The 21,238-nt window shown below is 35.7% G+C and overlaps 4 protein-coding genes across 5 annotated transcripts; 1 reads left to right on the forward strand and 3 right to left on the reverse strand.

Annotated features, from left to right (window-relative positions):
* Positions 1,972-5,458, reverse strand: LOC18586310 (probable adenylate kinase 6, chloroplastic). Of its 2 annotated transcripts, none has more exons than XM_018129679.1 (4): positions 4,991-5,443; positions 4,198-4,338; positions 2,767-3,039; positions 1,972-2,566 (listed from the first exon to the last, which is right to left on the reverse strand). In XM_018129679.1, the coding sequence occupies exons 1-4, from the start codon at positions 5,348-5,350 to the stop codon at positions 2,423-2,425; spliced, it is 918 nt and encodes a 305-aa protein (XP_017985168.1). In that variant the 5' UTR covers positions 5,351-5,443; the 3' UTR covers positions 1,972-2,422. The 2 variants fall into 2 exon arrangements, with proteins under 2 accessions (XP_017985168.1, XP_007009676.2); XM_007009614.2 differs by having other exon boundaries at positions 1,978-2,566; positions 5,006-5,458.
* Positions 7,186-12,173, reverse strand: LOC18586311 (protein TONNEAU 1a). Its single transcript, XM_007009615.2, has 8 exons — positions 11,965-12,173; positions 10,545-10,677; positions 9,874-9,962; positions 9,618-9,740; positions 8,473-8,600; positions 8,338-8,363; positions 8,095-8,251; positions 7,186-7,532 (listed from the first exon to the last, which is right to left on the reverse strand). The coding sequence occupies exons 1-8, from the start codon at positions 12,049-12,051 to the stop codon at positions 7,481-7,483; spliced, it is 795 nt and encodes a 264-aa protein (XP_007009677.1). The 5' UTR covers positions 12,052-12,173; the 3' UTR covers positions 7,186-7,480.
* LOC18586312 (leukotriene A-4 hydrolase homolog) lies at positions 13,314-16,510 on the forward strand. The gene is made up of 4 exons (XM_018129579.1): positions 13,314-14,431; positions 14,987-15,220; positions 15,320-15,646; positions 15,924-16,510. The coding sequence occupies exons 1-4, from the start codon at positions 13,430-13,432 to the stop codon at positions 16,218-16,220; spliced, it is 1,860 nt and encodes a 619-aa protein (XP_017985068.1). The 5' UTR covers positions 13,314-13,429; the 3' UTR covers positions 16,221-16,510.
* LOC18586314 (50S ribosomal protein L10, chloroplastic) lies at positions 19,335-21,008 on the reverse strand. The gene is made up of 2 exons (XM_018129722.1): positions 20,207-21,008; positions 19,335-19,804 (listed from the first exon to the last, which is right to left on the reverse strand). Exon 1 carries the CDS (start codon positions 20,938-20,940, stop codon positions 20,254-20,256), a length of 687 nt encoding a protein of 228 aa, XP_017985211.1. The 5' UTR covers positions 20,941-21,008; the 3' UTR covers positions 19,335-19,804; positions 20,207-20,253.

A 21,238-nucleotide genomic window follows, 5' to 3' on the forward strand; every position in this document is an offset into this window, starting at 1 on the left:
TTTAGTGGATAAGGGGATGTTCTTCATGAATATGACTAAAAGACAAGTTTTGTTTCTATAGTCTAATGACGGAACACTTCTCTTATATAAGTAGAAATTATGCAAAAAAAAAATATCTTGGAAAAGCAAAACAACGTTCATCTGTGCATGGAGTCAGTCAATCCTGTTAACAGAAGAAAAAAAAAGAACTCAAAATTTAGAACACATGATCATTAGTCAAATGCAAACAATGGGTTCTGAAAATTTTTCTATTACAAACTGATTTGCTCAGATTAAGAGAAGAGAACCAAGTGATAATTAATCTCAATATTGTACAAGAAAGAAGGGAAAATAAATGTAAAAAGGGTTTTCTTCAGCCCCTTGACTTACATATTTGCATCCGTTCTGCACTGTTGTCGGCCCTGATTTGAGCTTGGGCCATAGCCTTTCGTAGCCTTTTAGCATTGGTATGAACCCCCATTAGCCCCAATGTGGCCTCATAGGTAGGACCAGGAAGCGCTGCTTCGGTGGTCGCTTCACCCAGGCAAGGTGGTTCGAGTCATGGTTCGGAGCAGACGCCCTGACAGTGAAAGCTGATACACCGACGACGGTGCTTGGGGGGGAAATCAAAGATTGAAGCTGTCTTGAGGGTGTTCGTGGAATAAACATTACTACTACCATACAATTTAGCAGTAGGCATTGTTGTCATTTTATGTTATAAAAAAAGCGCGCGAGAGAGTTGTTAGTAATGGCTTCTTTTCTGAGGGTAGGTTTGGTTTTGAAGACGGAGGCCGAGCGGTTGAGGCCTGGCATTGGTGCTAATTGTGTGGGGATTTGAGAGGACTACTTCTTCAAGCTTTTTTCTTTTCTTCTTTCGTCTGTACCGTTATGACAAATGAAACTTCTCCACCTCCTCGGCCGCCGTACCAGCGGCGTCGATGCCGTCACCTTCAGTGGCAGGGAAAGTCATGGCCTTTATTGACGCTTCCTCCTGAGTGGGTCGACAGCGATAATGAAAAGACAGTGAATTTTCGCTTCTACAGCCATATGGGCAAGCAAATATTGGATCTTTTGAAACGGTGCCTTGCCGGAGGAGATCGCCGACGACGCCAAAGACAGTGAATTTGAACCCTCACTCATATCCTGTGGGAATCATAAAACTCCCGCCCGTCCAAACGCTGGCTTACGTGCATGGTGTTTCTAGGAAGAATCCCTCTCCTTTCCCGATCAGATATTATTACTTAGTTTAAAGAGTTTTTTATTTTTTACTTTTTATGAGATTGATTGATTCTTTTGTATTTTTTTTTATTTTTTAGACAAAAAGCAAAAACTAAAAATATCAACCAAAAAAAAAATCAAATACATTGATGAACCTTGTGTATATTCACGTTAATTTCTTAATAAATAATTAACTTTTTAAAAAAAGAATAAAACGTATAATTTTTTTTCTTTTTTTAACTATCTATAACAAAATGGTTTAAATAATGAGCCATTAAATATACAAAAACTATCTTCTATATATAAAATAATAACCCAAAGTTTAAATAATATCAAACCCAAATTATCAAAGTAGCGCAACAAATAAATCAGATTATTAAATTCTTTTCAATGCAAATTAAGAAGAATTGATTTTATATCCTATTACTTTTAGATGGAAATAGCTACCCATCTTTTCTTTTCATGTTGGGTGTAAGATTGTGAGATATATCAATGTGGTCTAGAGCCATTGTTTTACACCAGACCTTACCCTCCTCTTCTTTGAAAAGAACATCCTTTCATTGTCCAATGAAACTCTGCAGAAAGTTACTCCATAGATTCAGCATCCCCCAAGTTTTTGTTTGCATTCTGAGTCCATTGCAGAAGAACAACTATATGCATATAGTATGTTGCTCTGACTTTTCATTTCTCTTCAAATACCCGTATCTGACACAGATTTTTCTTCAAATACCCGTATCAAATACTCATCCCCGAATCCGGGTAACCAATAAAAGATAAAGCTTTTTAACCAATATTTCTATATTTGTCAAAACAAAGTTTGGTTCTAGTTGCCTTCTCGGAGAATAATGCCAAATTTAACAATGATAAATTCGGCTTTAATGCACTTGACATAACACAAAATATACAGCAAAATGACAATGGCACTGGCATCAAGCAGATGTATACTCTTTTTGAAGCAAACCATCAGTAGCCAACTTAAAAAACACAATGCCCTCCCCATCTCCCCAAACAATAACGTATCCACTTTACACATTCTCTGGAATACCAGTACACAACTACCTTGTTTTGTAGTTTAGGGCTTTATGCATGTCTAGCTTTATTGCAGATTTAATGTTTCTCTCTTCCTTTTCTGTTCTAAAATCAATATGCATACACGAAGTTGTGCATGCAAAGAATGACCTATCTTACCTTGCAAATAGTTCACATGCTACAGAGATGTAAGACATCATGCAGCTGCAGACTGTTTGTCCTCGTGGTATTCAAGATTCAAAGCTCGAAGCAGCTTTGGCCAGGATTCTGGGATTCCTCCCGGAAGATCAAATTCTAACAACTTCCCGCGACTTCGGTAGAACTCCTCTACAGGTTGAGTCTGCATGAACAACAAAATTGGCAATGCACCAGTCAATAAAGTGAATAAACTTCCCCCAGCAAATACAATGGCCAGATCACAAGGTTATGTATCAAAAGGTCAGGTGCATCCAACCTCAATAGAGTATACCAAAGCATTCCCTGCAATTTAAAATCTTTAGAATGCGATAGAGAAAAATATACAGGAATATAGAAAATTACCATCTCATGGTATATGCGGAGCCGTTCCTTAACAACTTCCTCAGTATCATCAGCTCGAGTAATAAGCTTCGTTGCACATTGAGGAGGAGGAGGAAGTGGAGCCATGTACATTCCAGGCCTCCCATTCTCAGCCTTGATATCAATACAGGCAACATTATAGTTTCCTCCACACTCACTACAAATCCTTCTTCCAAGGCATTTTGCAAGCAATGCCTCTTCCCGAAGCTTCAGGTTAACCACTAACTCAATGTCTGTCACCCCCTCTAATATTTCCTGGGATATAAGCATAACAAAATAGTAACTACAGGTTTAGAGATTTTACAGAAGACTTAAATTATGATAATTGGCACGACAAGGGATGGAGCTATTGTAAATGCTAAACATATTCAATAATTCAACAGTTTAAGTTTCCTAATAATGTCCCTAACATTTAAACAATGCCCTCAAACACCTCCTCCAAATGGGGGGGGGGACAATGAATGCACAGCTTTCCATTAAAAAGCGAAATCTCACCTTTATGCAGCCTGCAATGGATTCCATGACAGATAGCAGTACAATGGATTCATGTGCCAAAATAATTAGTATTGTAATACTATTTCATTCTCTTTTGTATTAATTAATAAAAAGTTTTAGAAAAAACCTGCATATATAAGTAAATCACCTGCAGGGAAAGTAAAAAAATTTCTGATGCAATTTCAGATCATAATGGAATCAAGATGTTACTTTTGATGAAACAAAAGTTGCTAATATTATAACAACTTTGACCATATGAAAAGTAAATTACCTGTAGCGAAAGTGACATTATGTCTGATGCAGTTTCAGATTATCATGGAATCAAGATTTTACTATTGATGAAACAAAGGTAGCTAATAATATAACAACTTTGACCACATGAAATCACCAGCTATGATATAATAGTTTTCAGTCCTATCATGATAAAACGCTATTCTTTACAGTGCACATGGCAAACAAAAATAAGTTTTGAAAAGTTTCCAGTGCTTAACCATCCAACTTATGATCAGTGGCAATTCTATAAATCATTGAGAAGATAGATAGGAGTTGCAATCTAAGTTGCATATATTAAATTACCAAGAAGCTATCAGAAAACTTTAATCTCAAACACTATGATGGAATCTATACATGCTTCTAGTGAACCCTTCAGCATATAATCAAACAAAGGGATTGATTTTTTTTTTTTTTGGATTTAGGGAAAGGGGGATTCGAACCCTGCTCTTTATGCAGGAAATCATGCACCAACCAATAAGCCAAAAGCTCGGGTGCAAGGGATTGATTCAGTATCTAATGCATAAATTTTTCTGTCCAGAATACCAGTCTTTTTACCACTGCCTTTCCTAATATTCACATTTCCTTGTAAGTAAAATCAAGTTCAACCTAAGATATTCCAGCAAATGGTCAAAATGAAGCACTTACTGCCTGTCTTATTGTCCGAGGGAAACCATCAAGAATGAACCCAGATTCACCCTTAGCTTCTCCCGCTTCAAGGCGTTTTGACAGTAGCTCAATTATAATTTCATCTGAAACTAATTTGCCCTGGTTAACAATCTCCTTTAACTGCCAAGGGTAAATATAATACAAGTAAGAAACAAGTAAATCCAAGAAAAACAACAATATCCAAACCAAAAAAAAAAAAAAAACCTCACGATGCTTCAATTTCAATGTCTTTCTCCAGAACACGCAAGTACCATGATTTCCAAATTCCCACAAAAACCAAAATTAGTTATAGCTAAAAACAGCACAAAATTTAGAGGTTATGAATTTATTAAGGATCCATTTGCTTATTGGTTTTTCTCCTTGCTTTTTTCAAAGTCATTAGTAAAAATGGAAAAATCAATTTGATTTAATATGGAAAGAAAATAATTAAGTTAAAATGTAACACACATTCAAATATAATGGTTCCACAAAACCAAAGCTTTTAACTTTACTCATTCAAAAATAATATCTGCTTTAATATCCAAACATCATTTACTACTCAAACTAAGATACTAAACAGAACCTCAAATTCTCTAAATATTACTTTCACTTACTCATTAACAGCAACAAATCATAAATATTTAAGCTAATTGGCAATAAATTCTTCTTTCCAACATGCATTCAGTTAAAAAAAGTAATAGATGTGGTAAAAAAAATCATTTTTTTAATCTGAAAACGGTTAAAAGAATCAAATTTCTAATTCTTTTAAAGAGCTGAAAAACAAAACCCTAACCAAAAAAGATTGGACCTGAGAAGAAAGGGGACCAGATGAAGCGAGCTCATCACGGACAAGATCACCGGTGGCGATGTGAGGAACGCCGAGAAGATTCGACAACCGTGAAGCGTACGTACCTTTGCCAACGCCGGGACACCCTAAGAAAACCCACTGGACATTTCGACCGGTCGGCTCTCTCTTCAAAGTCCCCAACACGGCGGGTTTTTTATTGCTGAGGTCAGTTTCGGAATTTAACGCGGAAGAAGAACAAAAAGAAGGAGAGAGAGCTCGAAGTATGCAAGAAAATGTGGCGGTGGCGGTTTGCGTACGCGTTGTCGCCGCCGTAGCAGCTCTGGAACAACGGCTGAGAACCGCCATGGTAAAAAGGGCAGGGGAAGGGATTGTTTGGCAAAAGAACACACAAAATAATGTCTTTGAAAATTAAACTCCTGTTTTGGGTTCCTTAAAGTGAGGGAACGTGGAGAATGTGCGAGGGTTTGACGTTTTAAATTTTGCCACGAGTGAGTTTTCCTTTTTTATTTTGTTTTAATAAATTATAAATAATTAATTCTAAGGACTTTGATATTTTTATGCAAATCTGCCGACTTTTTTTTTTGAAATTATTGTTTTTTTTTTAAATGACCTTATGATTATATTTATTAGTACTTGCAAAGTGGAAGTAATAATAGATTTTTTAATTCAATGATTTAGAATTCAAATTTCATTCATGAAAGTGATTTTTATTTGAATTTGAATTTTACCTTAAGATTTTATATTATTTAATGAAAGAAATAATTTTCAAAAGTTACATTTTAATATAAAAGTAATTTAATTATCTTCGAGTTTGCAAACATTACTTATTTTAAGAAACGACAGAAAATTTTTATTTAGCAAAATTTGAATAAAATTTATTTTTTTATTAATAATGACGTGATATAATGATGTGAATAATGATATTGTTATGTTATATTTTTCATTTTTTACATCAATATACATCAACATCACGTGGATATAAAATAACGAATGATATTTTAATTAATGAAAATTAATTAATAATTAATTATAAAACTCATTGGAAATAAAAATGTCATTGAACATAATGAAAAAATTAAAACATTATACTTTTGGTTTCTTTATTGAGAAAAATCAGAAATTAAGTTAGCTTATGACATGTTATGGATGGAAGTTGGCTTTTTAATTAAATACTTATTTTTAATAGATTTTTGTCAACAAACTCTTTGTTGATTAGATTAAGTTGAGTATAAATAAAAACTCTTTTTGACAATTAGTTTTTTCTAATACCCAAAATTATTTTATTGATTGTTTACATGTTGTTGCCTTAACTTCTCTGCAAAAAAACTAAGAAAATAAGAATTTTGACTAATGGTTTTATTAATTCTATATTTAAAGTTGAATATTCATTCACAAACAAATAAATAAAGAATATTTGTGCATCACAACACAAGGTCTCTTTTTGAAGAAAAATAATCAAGGGAATAAAATACAAAAACCAAAATTCAATAGTCTTTATAAACAAAATAGTTGTAATTTATGGTAACATGTAAACATGTATTATTTTTCCCTTTTTTTCAAAAAGAAAAAAAATATTAAAAAAAAGAACTTGTCTTATTATAGGTTATTCAATTATTGGAATTAATAATATTTGTATTCAATTATTGGAATCAATAATGTTTGAACCACTAGTTTTTAGAGTACCCACATAAAGCAAACAAAATAAAATGCATAATACTTAAAAATTCCAAATTAAAAAAATTCAAATAAATTTTTATTACATTTGACTAAATTTTTATATGTTTATTTTAACCAACTAATTGTTATTAATTTAAACTTCATTTACTATTTTTATATTCCGTAATACACTAACATATTGTAATAGATGTATGTCATAATAACTAGACCCGATGACAATTTTTAACCTTTCATATTAACACCACGTAAATATAAAATGACACGAAACAATTCAATTATTATTTTATTGCCCTCTCTTTTGTGCAAAGCAACAAAGTAAAAACAAAGAATGCTGACTAAGATCCACTCTGAGAAGAGAAGCAAAACATATTTTTTTAAATGGTTTAATGACCATTTCAAGACAGTTTTGGTAACTTGTAAGTTTCAGCAATATACCCTTTTGGTTCTCACTGAAAAGAGAAAAGTAAAGTTCAACAATGATAACAGCCATAGATTTTTCAGCCTGAAAGAACAATAATTGATCTAAGCATCCAATTCAAAACCTGAAAACAGCTGATACACTGAAAGGTCTTAGAATAAAGAAGTAACTGATTTAAAAAGACTAAAATGGATCCGAAAGATAAGAAGTGAAAGAGAGGAGAGAAAGCTCAAAGAGAAACACTAAAATCACATCACAATTACATATAGAACTTACATATCCTTCTTTTATGGTTGAAAAAAAAAAAAAAAACTTGGATTGTTGAAACCTTGAAATACACACTAAACTACACGTGCCGTAATTCAACAGATGTCATTCAGCTACATATGATCGGGTCTGCCATCATCCTCGCTGATTCCATCCCCAGCATGCCTGTGACCAAATTAAGCAGATATGACTTCAGATATTTACTGGCTAAGCATATACTGATAGTCTATTTCTACAGTTATTAGACTAATGAATATGTGACAGGCATTCATCTTACTGCTCTGGATCTAAAATCAATCATTTACAAAACCAGTAAATGGACAGAGATGCATTGGTCTTCATGCCAAAATATCAGAACAATCTCAGTACGATGGAAGTGTCATAAAAAAGCTTAAATGGTGATGCAGACACTAATCCAAAATTGCATGAAATGCAGATTCATTTATCCATTCTCATGATTATGAATTCTGAAGAGACAGAAGGATGCCATAAAATTTTGCAACTAGTGGATGATAAAGTGGTCATAACTATGGAAGAAAAAGAAATGTGCTGGATGCATCGCAACCATAATGCAAATTAGCCGGCAGCATTCCAAGGAACAAGGTCAACACAAGTAAACTATATTTAATATTAAAAATCATGTTTATTGAGCCAAATCACAAATTTAATTTTTCCTAGTAAACATTGAACCAGGAGGCAAGGATTTTAGCAGGGTTGAGAAACAAACCGCCAAGAAGTAGTTAGATTCCTAGCTTTTCTGTCCAATTGAAGATTTTCCAGGGCAGATGAAGCTCGGATCACATCTTCTGGGATATCATCATTGTCATATCTCCAACTGTACTCATCTTTCCTGTAGCCAGACATGGAGGATCCTGCTCTCCTATCTAATTGGCCAAAGGTATCAGGCGATGGAAACAGCAAAAAGGTAGATATGTATGAATGTTAAAATATAAATAAGATAATCACTTACCAGATGACTGCGAAACAGGAACAGGCCTATTGTATAAAATAACAAAACTAGTCAGCTTTTAGCAGCCTTAGGGAGGAAAAGAGGGAAACAAGAAAGATAACAATATGATTTCAGGAGGTGACAATAGTCCAGCACCTTCCTAATGGGGGCAAGCCACCAGCAACAGTTGATGATGAGGGTCTTCTTGTGTTTCGAGACTCTAAACTAGATGACGACTCAATTTCCTGTGGCCTCCTTCCAGTTCCCTTTGCTTGGGATAAGTTCTGACAAAACGTGATCGAACACAGTGAGCATTATTTTTCACAACATATAAATTATATAAAGAACATTTAAATAATGAAAGATGCCATTGCAATGTGGGATAACATTGCATCTAACACAACACCCAAAACTTCATAAAACAAATAACATCTCGTCTTCAATACAACTCAAATTCCCTTGTATAATGAAAGCAGAAAGTAAATTGAAAAACAATACATGAAAATGACTAGTTCTTACCAAAGGCTTGTATTCGGACCTAGAAAACAACCCCTCAAACCCAACTGCTAGGATAAGTCTAATGTTTTTACCATTTAATATCAACCTCAGCTTCACACGTCCAACTCATCCAATTAAAGGGTTCAAGGACCTTGAGAGCATTTTCTTCCCACTCAAGACAACTAGGATCTCCTTACAACATGATGAAACCTAATCTTTCACCTATACTCATCACACCCTTAAATTAGCATCATGGATTTATTTTTCTCACCACATTACACATCAATGATCATGTTCTGTGCTGAAGATACACAACACTTATTCCCCTAGTCTCCAGTACTTTCAACATTTATCATGGCTTTTTTCTTAGCTAGGAACCCTTCCCTTGGTTCATTTAGGAGTTCAACCAGCATAAAGCAAAAGACAACTACATGTTTTACTATTCCGTCCTATAAGTTGATGTATGCACAAACTAAAGGTATCAATAAGTTGATGTATGGCTATCCAAGAGCACTTAATGTTCTATTCTGTCCAATAAGTTGATGTATACATGACATCAAACCACAGTTGAAACAAGGTGATACAAAAAGATTCAAATAATATTGCAAGCTACAGCTTAGCTGAAAAGAATTATCATCATTCTCAATCCAATATGTAAGATTCCAGATAACACTGATCGCTGCTCAAAAGCAAACAAAAGAACAGATGAGCTTCAGATGACAGAAACACTGTACTGGCCTGAACTTCATAAGCCAAAAACTTCATGTATAGTATGAAAATATATGCAACAAAGATTAACTAACCTCAAATTTCAAGAAGCCTTCAAGAACATCCAAAAGCAAAGGACCACTATCCCCGTTTCTGTTAAGATCATAAGCATTTTTGCCACTAAAGTCTTTCAACTCAGCTTTCCAAAAATCTTTTTGCTACAACGTAAAAGAAGAAAAGATATCCAATGATTCACATGTAAGCTTCAAAAGAAAAAAGAAAAGCAAAATATAGAAATAAACTATTAAAGCAATGATCAGAACTATGATACATTGAAAATTTCTTGATTACCATATTACATTCTGGCAGATAAACTTTTAGTGTGTGGTTTAGCTGCGCCCAGTCTAAGTACTCGCATATTAGTGCAGTTAATAGTCTTCCTGCATTTCAAGGTGAACATTATAAAGGAGATCAGGAAAGGCAGATGTAAAGAAGATTTTGAAGATGAAAATGCAACATCAGCATGAGTTCAAAATTTTGAAATGAACTATTTAAAGAATACACTCGAGGAACAACAATATAAAATGATGGATATGTATTCTAAAGATTACAGATGCAATAACAAAAAGAATTTTTTAAAAATAAAATGTTATCTCAAGAAGCACGAAAATCAGCATCAAAACAATCTGGGACTTGTTAGTTGTTTCACCATGCCACTAAGCTCTATTATAACACAAAGCACAACTAGAGTAATTTAGTTATACTTTTCTCACAGAACTAAATACACTACCAACCCTAGTGGATGCAGAAACACCATTAGAGGATCAAACAACAGCCCCCAAAAAGCAAGATTAACAAGCCAATAAAAGGTAGGAACACTCCTGAGGAAGAAAAAAGAAAAGGAAAACTAGATACTAGTTCATTTTTTGGCAATAAAAGGAGAGTCAGCAGCAAATGCAGGCTACTTTTATAACTTCCATATAAAAATACAAAGAAGACAATGCTCAAATTTATAGACTGACCAGAAGGAGAAGCATGAAGTTGTTTAGCACGATCATTGCAGCTGCCCAATAATGCAGGAGGTAAACCTTCTTCTTTTTCAATTACTCGATCCTCTTCTTCTATTGCTTCAAAGACACTTGCCCTGAGTTCAGCCTACCAAGAAAGATGGAAGAGGGAAAAAAATGGTAAAACAAAAATAATTAAAGTGCCTAATTCATTTGGAAAATGAAATATCAAGTATGTTAACATTAAAAATCCAAGTGAGAAAAGAGAAAACTAAAACCATATGAAAAACACCTTTATTGATCTGAACACTTCACAAGCAGCAATTATTCAAAGATAATAACACTACTGATCCGCTTCTGCCCAAATAGGTAAAAGTAATACTACCACCGCATACAATACTTAATGATGACCTCGCTAGACACTTGTTATAACCCCCGTCCCTTTTCTTCACCACACCTCGAAGCCCTAAAAGGATAAAAGGAGGCAGACAAGAAAAATGATTTTCCGGGAGTCCTGTTTAAGTTCAAAAGAGAATTTGGCACTCACCACTAACTAGGCTCCACATTTCTGAAAAATCAAGACACAAATTTCTCTTCTATTTCCTTTAGAAACAGCTCACTTACAGATTTAAGAAAATAAAATGCATAAATACCAAGTAGTAGATACTCCGCTATCTATCACTTAAAATGAGTTGCCCTTTTCCTTGGCAACTAAGTGGTGCACAAATCCCAATATTAGCTTTCCCTCTGCAACCCCACTACTTCCCTATAATCCAAAACATCCCCAGACTAAAAGCTGAAGCCAATTAAGAAGTTTTTAGGTTATCAGTAAATTTCCAAGCATTGAAGTGCACAACAATAAATACCAGAAATTCCCCATACTAAAAGCCACAGCTAATTCGAAGATTCTAACTTGCAATCCAACAAAATTAAAAAAAAAAAAAGTCCAGCATCTCACTCCATACCAAAAATTCAAAATTTCCAGTATACCACATTAAACATCATTCTTCCAGAAAATTTCAAGTATTCCACCTCAATACATTAGCAAAAAATACATAAATTTATCCAATTTATCTAATTTCTCTCCCCCCCCCCCCCCCCCCCACAAAAAAAAAAGAAAAAACTCACACCTCAGTGCTTTGAAATCATGAATTTTAATTCGTAGGTTTGAAATTAACAGCTAAAGATCTACCCTAAAAACCCAATTCACCGCTTCAATTTATTACTAAAGCTAAAAAATAAACAAAAAATGTTAGGTTTTTATTCTTAACACGAGATCCAAAGCCAAAAGAAGATCTCTTTACTCAACTATCTAACTTAACTTAGCCAAATTCTTCAACCCATTTCTCTTCTCTTTCACATTCTCGAGAACCAAACAAGAAATTCCAAAAAAAAAAGGAAAAAAACTGAAACTAAAGTTGAAAATTTTTCTTACCCTGATCTTAGCTAGAACACCTTTCTTCTCTAGGGTTCGTGTAACTAGGGTTTTCAAATCCATCATCTCTCTCGTGTAATCATCCATCGCTTGTTTGTTTCCCAAGAAACTTTTCAGAAAAAATACGAGCTTTCTTTTTCTTCTTCTTTTTGTGTTCGAAGAAACAAAAAATGAAGCTGCTTGCCGCTGGTGCTGGAAATGGGTGCAGCAAATTATAATAAAAATTGTTTTTTTTTTCTGGTGAATGTGGGATCCACTGGCGGGTAAAGGATTATCTTGGCCGTTTATTTTCTTGATTATGGTCCTTTAGGACTGGATCCCACAGATAGAAAGTGTGATCTGAACCCTTCAATTTCCTGATCAGGTATAATGAGAGTGGATCCCACAGGGGATTTTCAGTTTCAAATTTTATTATAATGATGCCTTTTTGAACTCTAGTGTGCCAACAAATTGATAGACAAACAAAGAAAGAATTATTTTTTTTCCTCTCAACAAATGATATAAAAAATAATCAAATTTGAAAATATTTTTACACAGAATAATACTTTAAAAAATTAAAATAAATTTTTATTTTTAATTATATTTTTTCAAATTTTTATATATTTTTAAATTAAATACTTTCTTATAGTTAATATCTATTACACAAGTAAAAGAAAGTAAAAAAAAAAAACTTTCTTCTTTAGTCCAACATGGGTCAAGGCCCATGACCTTAATGGATCGTGCATTGGCCCGTATACTAGTGACATAAAATCCCATTATGTTTTCACAATATATATATATATATATATATATATATATATATATATATATATATATATATCAAGTAGATACAAAGATTGCCACAAAACCCATAAGTTATATTAAAAAATTTAATTCATATAATTTTTTAATTGACATTTGATAATTTTATAAACTGTTATGTGAAAATTAGGTGTATATATCACGTTAATAATTTCAAATGAAGTAAGTAACGTGTTTCGATTCTATATTGAAGAAATTAGCTTTAATTTTTCAAGAAGATGATTATGATCTAATAACGAAATGGTATATCAACAAATACGATTTGTTTCGATCGATTTAAAAAAAAAAAAGTCAATAGATTGATCGATAGTTTATTTAAATGTGACAAAATATCACGTCAAGCAAGCGATTAAAACAATAAATAGAATATTTCAATCTTAGGAAGAATGCAAAGGGTTTAAACTCTATTAGATTAATTTTGGAGGAGCAGATAGCAAATATTCCTAGCCCTGGGACATGAGACAAGAAAAAGACATCGAAAATAGGTGCAAAACATGGGGGTAGATCCAAATTTGACCTTTTATATGTAGATTCCGATGTTTGATTCTCCCTCCATTTTTAAAATACACACAACACGCACTCCCAAATCCTCCATTTTGATGCCTCCATTCTCCCCCATTTCGTTGCTAACCCTAACCTTGTCTTCCCTTTATTTTTACCTCCGATGGCACCCTTAGACCCTCACTCCTTCACCGATTCGACCCACACTTTGACAACCCACATCGCCCTTTCCCTCTACTTCGACTTCCCTTCCGCCACCATCCACGGCGCTGCTCTCTTCACTCTCTCTTCCCCTCACTCCGGCCCGCTCTGCCTTGACACGCGCTCCCTTTCCATCCACCGAGTCCTCTCCCCTTCCACCCTTTCCCCTCTCCCTTACTCCCTCTCGCCTTTTTGCGACCCCATCAAAGGAACCCACCTCTCCCTTTCACTCCCAAACGACGTCGCCCTCTCTTCTTTCCTGATCACTTTCTCCACTTCCCCTTCCTCCTCCGCCCTCCAGTGGCTCTCTCCGCCGCAGACGTTCAACAAAAAACACCCTTTCGTTTACACTCAATGCCAATCCATCCACGCGCGCTCCGTTTTCCCTTGCCAAGACACCCCCGCAGCCCGAATCCGTTATTCTGCTTTACTCAATGTTCCCCGAGAATTATCCGCCGTTATGTCCGCTCGCCACGTCGACAGGCGGTTACCGGTTTCCGGTGAAGGGTATTCGAATTTGTTACCCAATGGGTTTAATTCTTTATGGTGTTCTGAAACGAGGGTAGTCGAGGAATTTGATATGAACCAGCCGATTCCGCCTTATTTATTCGCGTTTGCAGTTGGGGAGTTAGGATTCAGGGAAGTGGGGCCGAGGACTAGGGTTTACTCAGAGGCGGCGGATGGTGTTTTGGAGGCTGCTGCTAAGGAGTTTGCGGGGACGGAGGATATGATAAGGCAAGGGGAGAAGCTGTTTGGGGATTATGAGTGGGAGAGGTTTGATTTGCTTGTTTTGCCGCCGAGTTTTCCTTATGGTGGAATGGAGAATCCGAGGATGGTGTTTTTGACTCCAACTGTAATTAAAGGAGATGCTAGTGGGGCTCAGGTCGTGGCCCATGAACTCGCGCATAGTTGGACTGGGAATTTGATTACTAACAAGAACAATGAACATTTTTGGTTGAATGAGGTAATATGGTGGTTTTTTGTTTGTAGGTGTTTGATTTATATGTATATCTTTAAAATGTTGTTTTTGTGCTGTTATGAAATGGTTATGTATGGAAACTTTGATGATGTGATTGAATGTATGAAAAAAAAAGCGTCTCTTGTTAACTGAGCTTAGTGAGGGTATAGTAGGGAATAGTGACGCAGTATTATCCATATAATTGACCTGAGGTAGTGGGAAGGGTTTGTTGTTTTTGCTATCGAAAATGGAAACACTGATGAATTGGTTGATTGTTTGCCTTTGTCTTTCAATTTCAACATCCCTCATCTTATTTACAAACTGAAAAGTTTGGAGATGGATACTGGTTTTTTATGGTAGTTACTTTCTCATGCTTGTGTCTTTGTATATCCATGCATGCTGTAAAAGAATGATTTTGTGTTTTATTGATCACCTGAATGGTTTATGGTTCATCAAGCAGATATTGTTCTTGTTGGCGATAAATATTTGAAATGAGAGGGATTTGTTATCTTTGCAAGTTTGATGCAATTGATTTCACCTTATTTCTCTTTGTGGTTATAGGGATTTACAACATATGCAGAGAGGAGAATTGTTGAGGCTGTGCAGGGTGAAGACAGAGCTGTATTGAGTATTGGGATTGGTTGGAGGGGCTTAAATGATGAAATCAAGAGGTTCCAGGACAACTTGGAATTCACCAAGCTCAAAACCAATCAGGAAGGAGTGGACCCGGACACATTTTATTCCCAAGTTCCATATGAGAAAGGTTTTCAGTTCCTATGGTGCATTGAACGTCAGGTGTGTTGAAATGTTCTTCTTATGTTTTTCTTTTTTAAGTTTTCATGTTGTTTGTAAATAATTTTAGTACACCATTATGTGTTTTTCTGGAATGCTTAGATTGGAAGACCAGCATTTGATGAATTTCTCAAGAAATATATTGCCACCTTCAAGTTCAAATCAATTGACACTGAGACATTTCTTGACTTCCTGAAAGCAAATGCCCCTGGAATAGAAAAAGAGATTGACCTGGTCTTGTGGACTGAAGGGACAGGTATCCCACCCGATGCATATGAACCGGTATCCAACCTTTACACCAAAATTGTGTCATTGGCAAATGAATTCAAACTTGGGAGGATGCCGAGGGAGGATGAAGTTGCTGATTGGCAAGGGCAGGAATGGGAGCTCTACTTAGAGAACCTGCCTAAAGTTGTAGAGGCTTCCCAGGTAGTGCTGTTTCTCTCTTGAAGCTTCTTTCTCTTCTGCTTTTTAAGACGACTTGACTGTATAATGTTTTCTTGAAATTCAGGTTATAAAATTACTTGATCTGTTATGTTCTAATTTCCTTAGCCTATGGCATATATGTGTGTGTGTGTGTATGAATTTTTAAGCTTTGGAGAACATATAAAGAGAGATCCACTTTTCATAGTCGCAAACTTCAAGTCATTGTATTCTGCTCTCTTCTCAATTGTTAGCTTATGATACTGTTTTGTGTATTATACAGGTCTTTGCCTTGGATGCACGCTACAGGCTATCAGAATCAAATGATTATGAGGTAAAAGTGGCTTTTCTTCAACTAGCCATTTTGTCCAAGTGCAGAGATTTCTATGGTGAGGTGGAGAAAACTTTGAAGGAAGTTGGGAGGATGAAGTACGTTCGTCCACTTTATACTGCTCTTGTACAAGGTATTGGAAAAGAGGAAGAGAAGATTTTGGCCAAAAGGGTGTTTGCTGAGGCTCGTGACTGTTATCACCCCATAGCTCAAGGAGTTGTTGAGTCAATCTTTGCCAAGCACCTCTAGAATGGTACATAACACTATGTAATAAATAGTATATTAGAATCTTAATCAAAGATGATCGAGGCCTATAATGCTGAGATTGGAGATTTAGTGGGCATTATCATGCCTGCTGATTTTGTTGATAGATGCTTCTTGCTTGGCTGATATGGCCTTTTAGATAGTGCTTGAGAAATATGCTATGCCTAAAGTTTACTGTTATGTGCTTCAACGCCTGGCAAATGTTGTTTCTATTCGGATGCTTTTAACCATAATTAATCTAAAGATTGAAGGGAATCCGTAACTTTATGACTTTACTTTAAAAGTGATAATTCTATCCTTGTTGTCTACTTCCTTTGCCAAGCTGGTGTGCTTTTATTCTTTATTCTTTCACATTTTCAATCTCGTGAGACACTAAGGATGGCAAAGATTAAACTGGTGAGAGGCAATTACTTCTTCATTTTGTTTGCACTGGTGCCCTAGTGAGCAGTGAAACTTGGTTGTGATTTGGTTTTTTTCCTGCTACTTTATGCTATCAAGGGAGAGGGATTTCAAACATGAGATCTCCCATATGGAATGGAAGATTAGTATAGCTATACTTAAAGCAAGTCCTTTGTCACATGTTATAAGACATGTCTGAAGCCATTCAATTATTTTATACCTCTAATTTTTTAACATAGTAATGTTTCTTTCCATTTTTGTTTGGCGTAATTCATGATTTACATAAGTTTGTCCTTGAAGTTTTAGAATACTAGTTTTCCGTATACATTTTTCCATGGGTGGTTCCTTCACAATCTAAAGGTGCTGGCCTATAATAACTTGTCACAGGGATAATCTAGGATATCCTCTGAATTTCACAGCCAAGGTAAGGTATCATATCAGATGGTTTTCATTCCTCACCATGGAAGTGGCACTCGTTTGCTTTCATTAGGTTGAGACAACTGGTGGTGGGTTTTAAAAACAGAAACTGGGGATTTGAAAGGGAGGTTTTTTGCAGTTTTCTAGTCAGCCTCATGAGATCGGTCTGCATTTGGAATTGGACTGAGGAAATGGCATTGAGTTCATTGAAGATGAGATGTGAATCTTCAGCTCTGCATTGCAAGAGAATAAAAAGAACAATTGCTTAAATTGAAGTGGCCTTCCCTTTCATCAATCTGCACACCAGCTATGGTTCCAATGAATCATTATATGAAATTCCATCTGAGTTTGACTAGTAGTATAATTGATGAGTTGTATTTGAAAGCTCCAAATTTGTTATTATTAGCAACTTGAATCTAAATTTACCTTTTTGAGAGAATTAAATCTCCAAAAGTTAGAAGGTATTGTGTTTTGAGAAGGTCCAGCTATTACATGCTGGCACTGGAAAAGCATTTGATTACAGCTTTTAGCTTTGAGAAGTTGCAAAATTTAAGCAAATCAAAGAGCAAAATGTTAAAAGATGAACATGGTTTTTTACTTTTGTCTTTTTCAAGCAATGCAAAGGGAGAAATTTGCCCATTGATTTCTGTTTGAAGAGAATAATTGACCCACCAAGTTCTTTTATAACCCCATTTTAAGCAAAGATTCTTTTCCTTCCAATTAGCTTGCTGGTAAATGTCAATTTCATATACCATGTTACCAAAAATGAACATGATCTTTTTCTTTTTTAAATTCTTTTTTGGTTGTGCAAAACTTGAGCCTCAGCCTTAAACTTGGTCCAGCTTTGTTTGACTTATACACTGTTTACAACATTCTTCAATTTGTTGCAAGGACCTGTCAGTGCAGCTCTCACTCTCTTTCCTTTTTCTGGAGCCATAGCTCTCCAAATTGCTAGAATGCTGAAAGTGCATGTTGTTTCCTGTCAAGGTTGTTCAACAACTTTCTTTGCAATTACATACTTGCACGACTTTCACCACCAATGTTCTGTAGTTGTTCTCTTATCAGCAAACATAATGAAGAAATGCTTTATATTCTAATTGTTGTTATGCTGTACTATTTTGTATAAATGTGTTCTACCATGAAAACTACCATCCCTACGAATATCTGTCCCTTTCATCTTTCTTGAAACAAGAGTCCCTTTTGCTTCTCAGATAGAAGAAGGTGGAGGGAGGGTGCTTGCCAGAAGTTTGTTCTTATTGTTGATGACCCCAAGTTGGTGAAGTATTTGGGGGGGGGGGGGGGTGGGGGGTGGGGGAGGGGGAGAGGAGTGGTTTGGCCATCCCTGTTGAAATTGTGCCGTTTTGTTAGAAAGTTACTGCCAAAATATAGCAAGAATTGTTTGTGGATTCAAATTGCATTGCCGAGCTAAGAAATGATTGTAAAAGCAACCCTTTGTGGGGGAAAAAAAAAAGACACTGTAGGCATTATGCCAATCTCCATACCCCTTTCTATAGGCCTAGCTAAGGAGGCTCCTGTTTCTCTCTTTCAGACACTCTCAATACATTCTCTTACTACACTCTTGATATTTTCTGACTTCACTGTCAGATAGTTGAGCCAAGCTCCAGCCTTTCTAACAGCCTCTGTCTTGCAGGTATTCAGCTAAGCACAAATGTTGACTCCAGAGCCAGATTTTAGCATTAACAATTACAAATAATGGCAGTTATATTTTTGGACTTGTGTTTCAAGAAGATGCCAGCATTTGCAGGTTGCTAGTGATGCCTTTTTGAGGTTAGTATGGAATGATTCTTGACATGGCTACTTCTGTGACGCTGGTGTACTAGCCTCACCATCAAGAAGAGGTAGGCAATTGTTTGGGAGTTAATGGGTGTTGGTGAAAAGCTCTATGTGCAGGGTTGTTTCTACATTTCTGATCCAATTGAGGTCGGCAAGTGCTGTAACAGGGAAAGGATTTTTGGTTTCCTTTGCATCTGTTGATAGATGAGTAGGGTGGAGGAAAGTCTCTTCAAGTCTTGTTTTTATCTCTGAGACAATTTTAGGGAAGAAATTCAGCAATTTAAATTCACAAAGCATCCGTGCAAAAGTTGGTACGAGGGATCTTAACACAATATAATGCTCAGTGCAAGCTCTATTTTTGATTTGGAAAAAATCTCCCCCATTAACAGATTGAAATACTTTTGACATCAATGGGAAACACAACTCTCAGTAACAAAATCATTTCTTCTACTCTCTTATTCTGATACACAGCTTTTAAGTCATTCAATCAAATGAAACCTTTCCTTTCTGCAGCTTGTAAGAGCTTAGATGAAAACAACTAGTACTAATTGTTAGATACAAATTTCAGGAACAAAACAGGTATCAATCAAAATCAGGCCTGCCTATCTCCAATCTAACTAACTTAAAAGACAGCCCAAGCATCTCAAAAGATCCATTTACATGTAGATCCAGGACAGAAATAGACTTCTTGAGGAGAAAAAGATCAAGTTCCCCATAATCTAGCAAGCTTAATTTATGCATACAATGATAAATGACCAAAAATACCGGAGTAAGAACCCTCAGATGAAGTAACTGAATTTTTAGCTTTACCATTCAACTTCAGTTCTAAAGAAATGTCATGCATGGGAGCTGGTTTAGACAAGACCAAGATTTGCAGCAGTAACCAAATTCACTAGGAAATGCTGATTGTTGTTTTATTTTTCTCTCTTCTGTGCGTATCGAAGTCCATGAAGTTTGAGCTACACAAAAACAGGAAGTAATTCTCTGTTATATCTCATAAATCTCACATCTTTCCATCTCCAAGATTTGAGCCAGAGATATCTAGGGTAAAAGTCCTAGTTTCTAACAACCGGGATGTTCCATTGGGGATAAAGATGTGAGCTCCTAAGATAGAGATGCAAAATCAAATGTAGGCACTAACAATGAGAAATGAAATAACCATAAATCCAACACACCAGAAGATGACAAAATTCAAAAGAATCACTAAATAGTTTATCTTGCAATGAGGTTCAACATCACCAATTCAAATCCCAATTTTACATAATTCTACAAAAATAAAAACATATTAGCACAATTGACACAATTCTCACTTTAAATATAACAAGGAGAAAAAAAAGGAGGGGTTCTTAAATTACACTTACAAGTACAAGAAATCTCCATCCTCTACCAAAGAATCTTGAAAACCCCACTATTGCCCACCACTTTCCTCCTCCAGCTTCTTCACATAAGCCTGCAAAATCATTACAACATCCCTGGCAGGAGCCTGGAGTGTCCCAACAAGTCCAATAGCAGGACTCTGTAAACTTCCCAGAAGCTTAGCATAAATCTCAGCCCTGGTAGGCATATTTTCCAACTGCTTAAACTCTCCAGGCCCATAAAACTTCCCTTCAAAAACAGCCCCTGTGAAGTCATTTTCAACCTTCTTTTCCTTCTGAAACGTCCTGTAAGGCTTAATAGCATCTGGGATTTCTTCACTGTGAACAAAAAGCCAAGCATTCATGCCTTTCATGCAAGGTTTCAAGGCTTCCCAGGGAGTTCCTTCAATAGCCTTGAAAACCAAAGTATTTTTAGCTACAAGCAGCTTGGATGACCCTGGAAGTGATCTACGTAATTCCTGGAATTGCTTAACAGTGAAACCAGTGTATTTTACAGCTGCTATAAGGTAACAGTTCTCTAATTGGCTTTTAACCGTTTCAACCGTTTCTTCCTTTTTGGTACGGGAAATGGCTGCTTTGATGGAAGGGAAAGGGGTGGTGGGTTTGAAGGAAGGGAACTTGGGTTTGGAAGAGTGTAAAAATGGGTTTGTGGGTTTCAGAGTTTGGGTTTGGGAAGGTGGAGGCTTGGATGAAGGGAAGGAAAGGAGAGCGGTTTCCATTCTAGAGAGAGAGAGAGATTGGTCGTAAGAAGGGGAATGGAGTTTTAAGGGGGCTTATCCAGTTAGCAGAGTCGAGGAACTGAAACCGCAAGGGTAGAAGCAAAATTACCTTTAAGACCTTCAGAATTTTATTTTATTTTTTTCTAAATATTTAGATGACTGGTTTAATACGAATCAAAAATACTTTTACCTTATCAGAATTCACTTTACCCTTTGTTTTAGAGCAAGTTAGTATGTTTTTTTAAATATGATTATATAAAAAATAATTTAAAAATCAAAATCGATAAATCGTTGTAAT

The sequence above is a fragment of the Theobroma cacao genome, chromosome 10 (genome assembly GCF_000208745.1).
Source record: "Theobroma cacao cultivar B97-61/B2 chromosome 10, Criollo_cocoa_genome_V2, whole genome shotgun sequence".
NCBI lineage: Eukaryota > Viridiplantae > Streptophyta > Magnoliopsida > Malvales > Malvaceae > Theobroma > Theobroma cacao.

Excerpts from the sequence above, each read along its gene's own strand:
- LOC18586310 (XM_018129679.1), bottom strand. The coding sequence starts at position 5,350 with ATGGCGGTTCTCAGCCGTTGTTCCAGAGCTGCTACGGCGGCGACAACG. Across the intron at positions 4,339-4,990 it reads CTCAGGTCCAATCTTTTTTG|TTAAAGGAGATTGTTAACCA; the intron begins GTTAGGGTTTTG and ends TACCCTTGGCAG. Across the intron at positions 3,040-4,197 it reads CTCGGACAATAAGACAGGCA|GAAATATTAGAGGGGGTGAC; the intron begins GTAAGTGCTTCA and ends CTTATATCCCAG.
- LOC18586311 (XM_007009615.2), bottom strand. The coding sequence starts at position 12,051 with ATGGATGATTACACGAGAGAGATGATGGATTTGAAAACCCTAGTTACA. Across the intron at positions 10,678-11,964 it reads GTGTTCTAGCTAAGATCAGG|GCTGAACTCAGGGCAAGTGT; the intron begins GTAAGAAAAATT and ends CTTTCTTGGTAG. Across the intron at positions 8,252-8,337 it reads TCCTGTTTCGCAGTCATCTG|ATAGGAGAGCAGGATCCTCC; the intron begins GTAAGTGATTAT and ends TTGGCCAATTAG.
- LOC18586312 (XM_018129579.1), top strand. The coding sequence starts at position 13,430 with ATGGCACCCTTAGACCCTCACTCCTTCACCGATTCGACCCACACTTTG. Across the intron at positions 14,432-14,986 it reads AACATTTTTGGTTGAATGAG|GGATTTACAACATATGCAGA; the intron begins GTAATATGGTGG and ends TTGTGGTTATAG. Across the intron at positions 15,647-15,923 it reads AAGTTGTAGAGGCTTCCCAG|GTCTTTGCCTTGGATGCACG; the intron begins GTAGTGCTGTTT and ends TGTATTATACAG.
- LOC18586314 (XM_018129722.1), bottom strand. The coding sequence starts at position 20,940 with ATGGAAACCGCTCTCCTTTCCTTCCCTTCATCCAAGCCTCCACCTTCC.